Source organism: Electrona antarctica, assembly GCF_951216825.1.
Source record: "Electrona antarctica genome assembly, chromosome: 22".
NCBI classification, from domain to species: domain Eukaryota; kingdom Metazoa; phylum Chordata; class Actinopteri; order Myctophiformes; family Myctophidae; genus Electrona; species Electrona antarctica.
Window position 1 is genome coordinate 27958623 of NC_136805.1, and position 12704 is coordinate 27971326.

The window sequence follows — 12704 nt, forward strand, 5'->3', positions numbered from 1 at the left end:
TGTTGAGAGGCATGAGAGGTCAGCGTTCTCACACACTCCATTGTATCGTTGAAATAACCATAGTATTTCACACTTTGAATGCACTGATGGTTTGACGTGTGTGTGTGAGTCTCATATCGTTGCCGTCGGGCAGAAACAGCTGGGGCTCTAATTTGGTCCGAGCATGCTAAAGCCACTATCTGGGGGTTTAGCATTGGCGGAAGGGGCGTTCCCCCACTAAAGTGGCTATTTTGGTCACCTGCCTAAATCCCTAAAACACCTCCGCTACCCGTTACATTATGCATACCTGCATGTATGTGTGGTTTGGGCGTTACAATAATGAGACCAATCACCGTGTTTTTCTGAAAAACCTATGTCTCTATGTCAGTGGTGCTCAACCTTTTTCATGTCAAAGACCCCCAGAATTATATGTAATTGGCCGCCGACCCCCATCTGAAAACGTTACTTACCAAATAAAAAAACTTTAACTCTGAGAGTGTACATATGGGTAATTATTAGATTGTGCTGTGAATTCTCTGATAGGTAGAACCTCCTTCATTGTCTCCACCAGGCCGAAGGCATGGGGAGAGAGTATGTTTTGCACTCCGTCCGTCCGTCCGTGTGTCCGTGTGTCCGTCCGTGTGTCCGTCCGTGTGTCCGTCTGTGAACAGCTAATCTCCGGCACTGTTAACCCGGTCGATGCCACATTTTGCACACACACTCCCTGGATGCCAACGATGAACCTCTGCCCCAAAATTTCCAGAACGGCCTGTTATAGCGCCACCAGGAGGCCGCTTTGTGCACAACACGTTTTTGGACAGTACACCTACAGATTTTGTCCAAACATCACGCAAATTGGTACACAGTCTCTCTAGAGCCATTCAACCAAACGGGTCTTTCAGATTTCTCAGACTCCATCCTGATTGGCTAAGATTGGCTTCCAAAGTTCGCAGGAGTGTTCAGTTTCAAACAAAATGCTGCAAATCATGAAGACATCGTGTGATTTCCGTGAAATGGCGCACGCACATTCCCACTAGGCCGAGGAAGAAATGCCAGGTGAACATTTTCAACTCAGCCTCATGGTGGCGCTATAACTGGCCGAAAAGTGTTTTTACCTCCTACTACACGGATTTGTATGCCAACTCCCTAGAGGCCAAGGAAAAACCTTTGCCTGGAATTTTTCACATCTGCTCTTTATAGCGCCACCAGGAGGCCGACATATGTAAAACACATTTTCTAATATTACTCCTTCAGATGTTATCCAAATTTCACGCAAATTGGTACACATGCTCTCCATAGTCATGTAATCCACCTTCATTGCCTACGATTGGCTTCTAAACTTTTCAGGAGTAGCCCGCTTGGTACCCGTTTTGTACAAATCGCCACAACTACTCAACGCAGCGTCCGATTTCGGTGAAACTGTGCATGCATATTCCCACTAGGCTGAGGAAAAAATGCCACTTGACAGTTTTCAAATCAGCCTCATGGTGGTGCTACAACAGGCCAAGCTGTGTCTCACACACACACACACACACACACACACACACACACACACACACACACACACACACACACACACACACACACACACACACACACACACACACAAAACATGATTATATTACTCCTAAACATTTTGCCAAACATCACACACACTCCTATCCTCCTGGTGGAGACCTGTGCCCAGAAGGGCACTTTTTCTAGTTGAATCTGAAACCTAATGAGTTCTCACCACTATTGCCACAATAATTTCAATATGGGTCTTTATTGGTACTTTTCCCACTGTATCTTTTTTATACTTATACCCCTTGCTTTCTGCTCTTTTTAATTAAATTACTCCTCTCCTCTCTGTGTCCAGGACAGGACATTTGCTTCTGGCCCAGTCTCTGGACAGGGAGTCCCTGGACCTCTACACCCTGGTGATTACAGCCTCTGACGGACATCCTGATGGGGTAAGAAGATTGATCCTCACGACACCACTCATGCACACACATCAACACGCACACACACGGCACCAGTTGCTTTACAGTGCATCGTGCTGTGTACCTAGTGAAGTTTAACCATACAACCTGCAATCTCAATTTTGGGCATGTCATATAGGCAGAGATGCTTTTCCCCACAACTTTCACACATTTTCAGACACGAAAGATCTACAAGCAGATCTACAAGCTTATGACTCATTGTGGTGCGACACATTGTATGCTTGTAGATCTGCTATTTTTGAAAATCTTTGAATAGGTCTTAAGTCGTTCATCGTCTTTCTCACTGGCATGAATGCCAGATGCTTGCCCTAAAATGGCTCCAGAAAAGTAAAAGAGCTACGGTTTGATTCTAAACGGTGGAAAATAAAAATGTTATGAGAAGTGCAACGAGTCTCTTGATGCCTGTCAGCTTTATTGTTCAGTCTGTTGACAGTGCAGACAGTGAAATATATGTGCATTGTGGACCCAGCTAGTACCATTAAGGCCCCTGGAAACATTAAATAGACACTGACAACTGTATTTTGTAGAGAAATGCGGTTGTACCCTAAGGGTACCTTTTTGTTTTGTTTGTATTCGTTCTATAGTTAATCATCATTGCACAGTATACTGTATAAGTAAAGGACTGAAATGGACCCGCCCAAGTTTCCTGTGATGGCCTGCTATGTACCAGAGCTCTTTTATCTCTCTCTCTCTCTCTCTCTCTCTCTCTCTCTCTCTCTCTCTCGCGCCTTAGCTGCCACTAGCTTATTACTAGACTTTTCTGTGGTATTTGTGATAATGCCTTTACTGCAGGGAACCGTCTCCATACTGTCTCTCAGGCTCCCTCCGTCAGTCTCACACACACACACACACACACACACACACACACACACACACACGCACACGCACACGCACACACAGGCACACGCACGCACGCACGCACGCACGCACGCACGCACGCACGCACGCACGCACGCACGCACGCACGCACGCACGCACGCACGCACGCACGCACGCACGCACGCACGCACGCACGCACGCACGCACGCACGCACACACACACACACAGACACACACGCTCAATATCATCTTTGAGTTCACACTAATGCCTATAAAATGTTTTCTCTCTCGCGCTCACTCCTTCTTTGAAAGTCAAATCTTCCATCGTTCTCACATGAAAGACATAATGATGCTTGTCCTGTTATCTCTCCCTCTTTGCCTTTGTCCTTCTCATCAGTTACTCCTCCTCTCTCTTCTTGCTCCTTTTCTGCTCTTCTCTCCACTCTTCTCGCTTCTGTTTCTTTTCTTTTCCTCCTCTCTTTCTCTATTGACCAACTATCTGTTGAATTATTGAGGTTGGTGGTTTATCTCCTCTTTCGTCTTCCTCTTGAAATGAGAGGTAAAGTTCAAGATTCCCTAAAGGGAGGAACATTTTGATTTGAATACTCTGACCTTCTCTCTCTCGCTCACACACGCGCACACACACACACACACACACACACACACACACACACACACACACACACACACACACAACAATATGGACTCGGACACGCTGGGCGGGAGGTAGAGAAACAATTGCTGCATGGCTGCCATGGGGATTCAGGCTATTTGAGAAGTGAAGAATTCCACCTACAGTATAATGGAGACAACCATGATGCACATACGCACACACTATAATCTGTCCTGCCCAAAGGTCTTACAGTGTGGAAATGGGTGCAAATGCATCTTGCATAATTAACTGGCTTGACAGTCTTGTTTAGAGAATGGGAAATATAGGCAAACTGAGAGGCAAAAGGACAGACAAAAACAGAGAGAGACAGGAAGACAGAGAGAGAGACAGGAAGACGGAGAGAGAGAGAGAGAGAGACAGGAATACAGAAAAAGTATAGGAAATTGGGGTCTAGTTGCTTTCTACAGGGCCCATTAATCAGTATCACTCTCAAGGCCTTAGGTTGTCCACACACACATACTGTACATAGACGCAAACACAGACGCACGCACGCACACACACACACACACACACACACACACACACACACACACACACACACACACACACACACACACACACACACACACACACACACACACACACACACGTGTGACACGTGTCCCTATTATTAAATGTCCTGTTGTGATAACGTCAGACTACAAAGTGCCTAATTGGCTATTTGGCCACCAAATCCATCATATTGCCACAAACGGAGGAGCTCTTACAAGCTGGTGCTGTAAGCTACTGTATAGTATAGCTCCAATGTACTGCTTGTGGAAAGTAGAATTCACTTCTGTGTAGTGTCCAAGACAATACACTATAATTTCCTTCTTGAAAGGCCCTCCACATGAGTGAATGTGTTTGGGATTGGTTGATGTATCCTTTGTGCATTCATTATTATTAATTTCATACACAACGATGTGTCCAGTCACACCTACTGTAGCTCCGAGTCCAACTTGTTTTATCCAGGCCAGGTGTGACTGATTTAAGTAGTCACACCTGGCCTGAGTCCAAACTAATTGGACTCTATAGCGTGTGTGACTGAATATCTGTCAATGTGTGTCAATTTGTAGTTACTGTATATCACGTCCCTTTTCCGAAATGAACTTCAGATGTTGGAAGGCGCATGCAAATTTGCACTTAAGTATGAACAGTTATTGCATGCTCCCGTGATGATACCGCTAGCTTTTGCTCTGGGTCACACATTTCAACAGCATTCATGTAATGTGACCACAAGCTCTCGCTCGCACCCCACTGATATACAGTAGACACATAGTTTGGGCCGTTTATGCAGTTTTCACTGTCTCCTTAACTTTCACACGCACGCACGCACACACGCACGCACGCACACACACACATGCACACACACACAGCAGAGATAATTTCACAAACTACTGGACTGATAAGCGCAAGATTTCTTCACTGGACTAGCAGTTTTGTTTCAGCTTTTACTTTATCATTTGTGATGGAAGTCAAATGGGTTTGGATCGCCCACATCATGCAGCGAGACTCTTTCAGAGCCAAGGAAGTGAATCAGGCTGAAATATTGCCCAAATATGGAGTCATATGTCATAGTCCAGTAGTTCCCAACCTTCCCAACCAATCTTGAAATCATTTTCAGCTGCACCCATTTGACCCCCTTATCCCGCCTTGTACTTCTATTTTGGTACTACATTTTGTACATTTCCCTGCCAATACTTTAGTAGTCTTACTACGATGTGGCATTGCTACTTTTTTCTTTGCAGTACTACGTCCATCACTGGCTGTTGAATCCAATCAGCCAGTGCTGTTCTTATTTTGCTAATGTCTGCCAGGTGCACAATTTGAGAAAATACAAATTAAACGGCCCTTGTGCTGCTTTTAACGTGTCACCACAGATCGTAGTGAAATCTTCACTACGTACCCTCCCAACCACCTGCACACACACATGCATGCGCGCTCGCACGCACGCACGCACTTGTGCATGTGGACACACACAAACCCTCATGAAAGTCAAATAAGGAACAACAACATTGGGATGTGTAGAGATGCTTCAGGTTTTGCTTCAGCTCACTATAAAGTAGATGCAGTTTGTGAAGTCGTAGACATTTTGAGAATAGAGAACAGGTTTTTGTTTTAGGATTAGCTTTTCTTTTGACAACTAGCATCCATCTCAGATGGGAAATATAAGTCCCACCCTCTTCTCATGTGTATTCTTGATCAAGCATGACTTTGTGCTAAGTGCACCACTTAGCGACATAATTCAGTGACAATAGCAAGGGTTTAGAGGGGATAAAGGAGTTAATTAGCAAAGAATGTGGTCCGTTAGCACTAATGGCCACCATTGAAAATGGTGGACAGTGTTCAAACAAGTGTAATGCTTTGTGTCGTCCACAGTAAGTCTTTGTATTGACTTGTGCTTTCATCTAAAATGTACGCATTCTGCAAACTGTTAATAAATACTTCAATTAAACAATCAAGTATCACAGTGAGTTGAAGATTGTGATTAATTCTTTCAATCCTCATGTGAGTGCCATTCATTGCTGACAATTAGGCCTTTTGGTTACTAGTCAAACATGTCGAAGAGTTGTTGGGGAGATATAAATTGTGAATTGTGAACACGAAGATGGGATCTTTCTCTCCTCTCGTCTCCTCTCCTCTTGTCTCGTCTTGTCTCCTCTCCTCTCCACCTGTCTCGACTCGTCTCCTCTCCATTAAAATGTGTTCCTTTTCAGTCTGACCTCAATCATACCGCAAAGCCGTCTATTAGTCTATTCAACAGTCTCCATGCGAAGCGGTTTGGGAATTGATGTAGTCAGTCAAACAATGGTAAGCAGGACCAATACACCATTCTTCACTAACCGCAGGCTACTCCAAAGCTGCATCCACGCTGCAAGACGGTGGTGAATTTACATATATATAGACAGTGCTGTGTGGTCCAGAGCTAGCAGACATGGTTTCATTGGTTTGCAATATACAAGTACGTTGTACAAGTCCTCTGCCGTGTTGTCAATTATGCGAAGTCCCGTTCGCTGTCCTTGTACTTGTGCAAGTATATTCTTGCAAAGGTCAAGGCAGGACTCATGTAGATATGAAAATTCCCATATGGTGCCTTTGTTGTACTGTCAGTATGACTACACATGTACATAACAACAATAATGCATATCCTCCCATGTTGTGTGTGTGTGTGTGTGTGTGTGTGTGTGTGTGTGTGTGTGTGTGTGTGTGTGTGTGTGTGTGTGTGTGTGTGTGCACATGTTTTCAGACTTCAACAGCGACGGTGATCATTGTGGTGACAGATGTTAATGACAATGACCCACTGTTCGATTCTTCACTGCCAGTGAACCTAACTGTCACAGAGGAACGGAATCGTGCTTTTGTTGGAAAAGTCAAGGTACGGATGCGCACGCACGCACGCACGCACGCACGCACGCACGCACGCACGCACGCACGCACGCACACACAGCAGAGATAATTTCACAAACTACCTGGACTGATAAGCGCAAGATTTCTTCACTGGACTAGCAGTTTTGTTTCAGCTTTTACTTTATCATTTGTGATGGAAGTCAAAGGGGTTTGGATCGCCCACATCAGCGAGACTCTTTCAGAGCCAAGGAAGTGAATCAGGCTGAAATATTGCACGGCTGTTGGCGGCAATTGGCGGCGGCGCCGTGGCTGCTGCCGCTGCCGGAGAATGCACTCGCTGCTTCTGGAAATATGGAGTCATATGTCATAGTCCAGTACTTCCCAACCTTCCCAACCAATCTTGAAATGATTTTCAGCCTGCACCCATTTGACCCCCTTATCCCGCCTTGTACTTCTATTTTGGTACTACATTTTGTACATTTCCCTGCCAATATACTTATTTTTTTATTTTTTATTTTTTACTTAGCGTGTCTTGTCTCCTCCCACACACCACACTGCTTGTCTCCTCCCACACACCACACTGCTTGTCTCCTCCCACACACCACACTGCTTGTCTCCTCCCACACACCACACTGCTTGTGTCCTCCCACACACCACACTGATTGTCTCCTCCCACACACCACACTGATTGTCTCCTCCCACACACCACACCACACTGCTTGTCTCCTCCCACACACCACACTGCTTGTCTCCTCCCACACACCACACTGCTTGTCTCCTCCCACACACCACACCACACTGCTTGTCTCCTCCCACACACCACACTGCTTGTCTCCTCCCACACACCACACTGCTTGTCTCTTCCCACACACCACACTGCTTGTCTCCACCCACACACCACACTGCTTGTCTCCTCCCACACACCACACTGCTTGTGTCCTCCCACACACCACACTGCTTGTCTCCTCCCACACACCACACTGCTTGTCTCCTCCCACACACCACACTGCTTGTCTCCTCCCACACACCACACTGCTTGTCTCCTCCCACACACCACACTGCACTGCTTGTCTCCTCCCACACACCACACCTCACTGCTTGTCTCCTCCTTGCAGGCTCACAAAGGCTCCAAAAGTAATCCTCCTAATGTGCTCGGGACCAGAGACATTAACATTGTTTAGTTAATCCTGGTTGGGATGTAATTAGAACTACAAGTTATTATGGCCGCAGGATGGTTTGTGTTCGTGCGTGTGTCCGTGCGTGTGTCCGTTTGTGTGTGTCCGTGTGTGTGTCCGTGTGTGTGTCCGTTTGTGTCCGTTTGTGTCCGTGTGTGTGTGTGCGTGTGTGCGTGCGTGCGTGCGTGCGTGCGTGCGTGCGTGCGTGCGTGCGTGCGTGCGTGTCCGCGTGTGTGTGCATGCCTGTGTGCGTGCATGCCTGTGTGCCTGCGTGCGTGCCTGCCTGCCTGCCTGCCTGCGTGTGTATGGGGATGGGCTAGTATCGACCCCTGAGGGACTCTGGTCAACTAATTATACTGTGTATATAGTGCTTAAATGGTTAATGTGTGCATACTATACACATAGTCTCATGTGACCTCCTAGTCGGGACCACAGGTTTGGCCGTATTCCAAACCTTAATCCTCACATCCTTTCCCAAAAGAATTACACAGGCATTTTGGAGGTCTTCCAAATCCAATACCTGGCTCCTGTACTCCCTCAGCCAGTGCTAATAGATACAGTAAAGATAACACTTAAACACGTTTCACTCTCAAAACATGCTCCCTTGGACCTTCCCCAATTTGAATTTATGCAGGCCCTTGTGCACCTGTAGGGGTCTTTGGCAAACCTGACACTTTGACAGGTTGTAAATGTCGATCACGCTGGCCTGGTTGTGTACTTGCTCTAGTTCCAAGGTTGGTAATTGGCCGTTATGCACCCATGTTGACGGGTCTGACAGTTTGACAGATCCAAAGCAGCAAAAAGTGATGCTCCTTTGGGTCGTTGGGCACCGTTCCAAACTTCAGAATCTCTCCATGATCCTTAAACCAGACATGCGGATGCACAACAGATTTAAAACACACCCTCGGAGACCATCCGGCACCACAGAGACCATTCCAGGTCATAAAAACCTCAAATAAAACCCCCATAATCCAAAAATCCAATCTTTAGAGAGGGCACTTGAAAGTGTTCCAAATCTGAGCGTTCTACGTTTCAAGGGCCCTTGGACGCGTTCCAATCCCAAACAGACGGTGTGTGATCCCTCAGCGGCCTATCCATGGCACGACTCTGGGCCACCATCCAAGCGAAGGTCGGTACCTGCTGGTTTTAAACAGACTACAGCAGGAATGAATGGACCTGACCTTGGGCCGAGCAAGGAGCGAGGGGAGAGAGGAGGAAGCCATAGAAGTGAGAGGGAGGGGGAGAGAGAGATAGAGAGAGATGGGGGAGAGGGGGAGAGAGAGAGAGAGAGAGAGAGAGAGAGAGAGAGAGAGAGAGAGAGAGAGAGAGAGAGAGAGAGAGAGAGAGAGATTAGAAGGAAAGGGTGAATGATAGCTGAAGGAGACGAGCCAGATGAGAGAAGTAAAGTAGAGCATGGAAAGAGATGTGGGAGAGACACAGCGGGAGGAATAAAGGGGGTGGATGAAATGAGTGATCGACTGAGAGAAGATTGGCTGCTCCCCGTATCTAACTTTGTTGAAATGAGTTTGGATTTGAGTGCACGTTGTTTGTTTTTTGGGGATATTGGGTATAGTGAAGGGCCATCATGAACCTACGAAGGGTTTGTTTTCGGATTTGTTGGGGCGGCACATGGTCATCAATGGTGAACAAAGTACTCAACTCAAGTGAAAGTTGCTGTGCAGTGTGCACTTCAGGCTGGTGGAAGTGTGAACTGCACATATTGGTTTGCTTTAATCTAAAGGCATTCACACACAACAGGGAATATTGCACGCACGCACGCACGCACGCACGCACGCACGCACGCACGCACACACGGACGCACGCACGCACGCACGCATGCACGCACGCACGCACGCACGCACACGCACACACACACACACACACACACACACACACACACACACACACACACACACACACACACACACACACACACACCACCGCTAATGTACTGTAATTATCTGAAAGGCTAAATGGAAAAAGACAAACAAAAGAACAGCGTTAGTGTCGATGAACCAACACAGTGATTTAGCCCCATGCAGGAACATCGCCTTCTATCACTGTCACGGGTATTGTAATTACAGAGAGAAGAACATGAAAGAAGAACAGAGCAAGTCTTATAATGGAGAGTGGGTGTGATCGAGGTACACACAGTACAATCCTGTGTTCTGTATTAGAGGTTTGCTTTGTCAGTGTATGTTGCACAGGATGAGACATAATCCATGATAGACACAAATCCCATTTTGTTTCTGTTCTGCTCTCTTTTGATGTTGTTGTTTTTACTGTTCTTTCTCTGTCTGATACATGTAATTACACCCGTTCACAGGACAGAGGTAGGCAGGGAGGGAGGGAGGGAAGGGAGGGAGGGAGCGGAGAGATACAGAGAGAGAAAGGTAGAACCAGTATACTGTAGGTGAGATACAATTTAACCACGTATGCCCTATATTATAGCCCATCTACAACTCACAGTTATGACACTGTGAGCTTGTAGATAGACTATTTTTGCTAGTGCAGACATACGGTAGCTGAGTGAGAAGAAAGGCCGTCTGGGAATCGTAATGTCACCAGACTGTTTGCCCTCGGCTCACCTAGTGTTGAAGTGTTTCTGAGCAAGACATGCACTTAACTCCTAACTGCTCCCAAGGGGGCTGTTTTAAAACTTTTAATAGCCCCCACTGCTCCTAATAGTTAGGATGGGTGAATGCAGAAGACAAAGTTCACATAATATGATAACTTTGTCTTCTATTCTACTTCATTTGCACATAGTATGTGCAAATGTACAGTGACAAACTTACTTCCAAAAAGTAGGGACTATTATTATTATTATTATTATCCGGTCCGTCATCATTCTCATTTCCAAAGTGTGCTTTCTTATGCAACAGTGTTGCCATACAGGCATACAGTATCTACCTGAAACCCCTTTTCTTTTGATGTTTTTCACGGGTATGAGTAATTGACTGGCCATGTTTTAACAAAGCAAAGTGGTAACTTCAAATAGTTGAATCACTTTCAATCCAATATGCCCTTATTTTGAGCATGTTATTATATTAGGCAAAACACACATTACGAATATTAACGTTTTCAAAAATCCCTATTTGCCACATGACAAAGTATATAGGGCTTACTCTTATGTGTGTGTGTGTGTGTGTGTGTGTGTGTGTGTGTGTGTGTGTGTGTGTGTGTGTGTGTGTGTGTGTGTGCGTGTGCGTGTGCGCGTGCGAGTGCGTGTGCGTGTGTATTTGCGTGTGTGTGTGCGGGTGTGCGTATGTCTGTCCCACTTACAATATACTGTAAGTGCTAATTAACTTTAAATTGATCCAGCTCCTGACTAATGTTGTCGTTACCCGCAGTCCTGCTTACTCAAGCTCAGTCTGATAACATTACCACCCCCCACCACACACACACACACACAGACACACACACACACACACACACACACACACACACACACACACACACACACACACACACACACACACACACACACACACACACACACACACACACTACATACACATGTGTGTGTGTGCTCCCTTCAGCTCAGCTGTTCTGCGTTGTGTTGTGTTGTGTTGTGTTGTGTTGTGTTGTGTTGTGTTGTGTTGTGTTGTGTTGTGTTTAATGGGCTAATGTTGCAGTAAGGTCAAGGTGAAGTGAATATAGAAGGATAGAACGGGGCCGGCCCAGCGGTCCGGGCACCTAGGGCTCTATTTTCGTTCGAGCTTTCTAAACACACTATTTGGGGATTTAGCAGTGGAGAAGAGGCGTGCTTTCCGCACTAAAGTGGCTATTTTGGTCACCTGTGGCTGTTACCGCTACCCGTTACATTATGCATAGGTGTGGTTTGAGTGTTACAATAATGAAACCAATCACCGTGCCACATGCTATTGCCTTTAAGAGATCCCTTATCCATTGCCCGTTATGCCCAGTTCTATATTGCTTCATAGCCTTACGGTCTATGCTCATAGCGCATGGAAGAGTGATGCGTTGCTGCCTTGAAGTCTCACTTGTGCTGCACACGTGCCGTTTTTCTTTTTTTTCCACCTCGCACAGAGCCAAGAACACTCATCTTTTATCGAGTTACAACTCGCTCAGATCTCGCTAATTTTTTTTATTTCAAAGTGCTATTCATGTAATCTACGAAATTCAAGCTTTCATTTGGTTTAGATTGTGCGTGTAGGCCGTCTCTAGGAAACGGTATCAAGTGAAAAGGAAAGTTCAGTAAATCGGATTAACCCCATTTGCTGCGCTATGGGGTGATGAAACTTAATGAGCAAATGGAATCGCGCACAATGCCTGACACAAGCCAAATAACTTCTTTGACTAGACAATTATATAAACACAATGGACACAAGGAAGTGACAGGCACTCATTTTTGTTGCGTAGGAGAATAAGGAGAGATGAAGCAACCTGACTCTGTGGACATCTCCATTGCAGGCGTGCGGTGCACACCGCTCTATACCAAACTAATTTGGCATACGGCTTACGGGTGCTTTTAAACTCCACTATGCGCCTTCCCAAATGTGGGTGACCAAAATAGCAATTGAGGGGAAAGCGTGCCAAGACGCCCATGACCACTAGGCGCAAATACCGGTGTCGGCATAATAGATAGCGGGTGACACTCGACCAAGGGACAGAGCAAGCTCCTATACTCGTAATTTCCGGGCAGCGGCTGACTTGCGGGCAGCGTCACAGGTAACAGCGGGGACGAAAATGGAGCCCCTAGGCTCCTAATGCAGACTGACAGCGTGC

General features: G+C 46.2%; 1 protein-coding gene across 1 annotated transcript in view; it reads left to right on the forward strand.

Annotated features, from left to right (window-relative positions):
* Nucleotides 1-12704, forward strand: part of LOC306915776 (protocadherin-15-like) — a gene marked incomplete at its 5' end in the record, with an annotated part of 193042 nt that overhangs the window by 94003 nt on the left and 86335 nt on the right. The window contains 2 exon segments of the mRNA XM_079493389.1: nt 1838-1931; nt 6680-6808. Coding sequence (XP_079349515.1) covers nt 1838-1931; nt 6680-6808 — 223 coding nt within the window.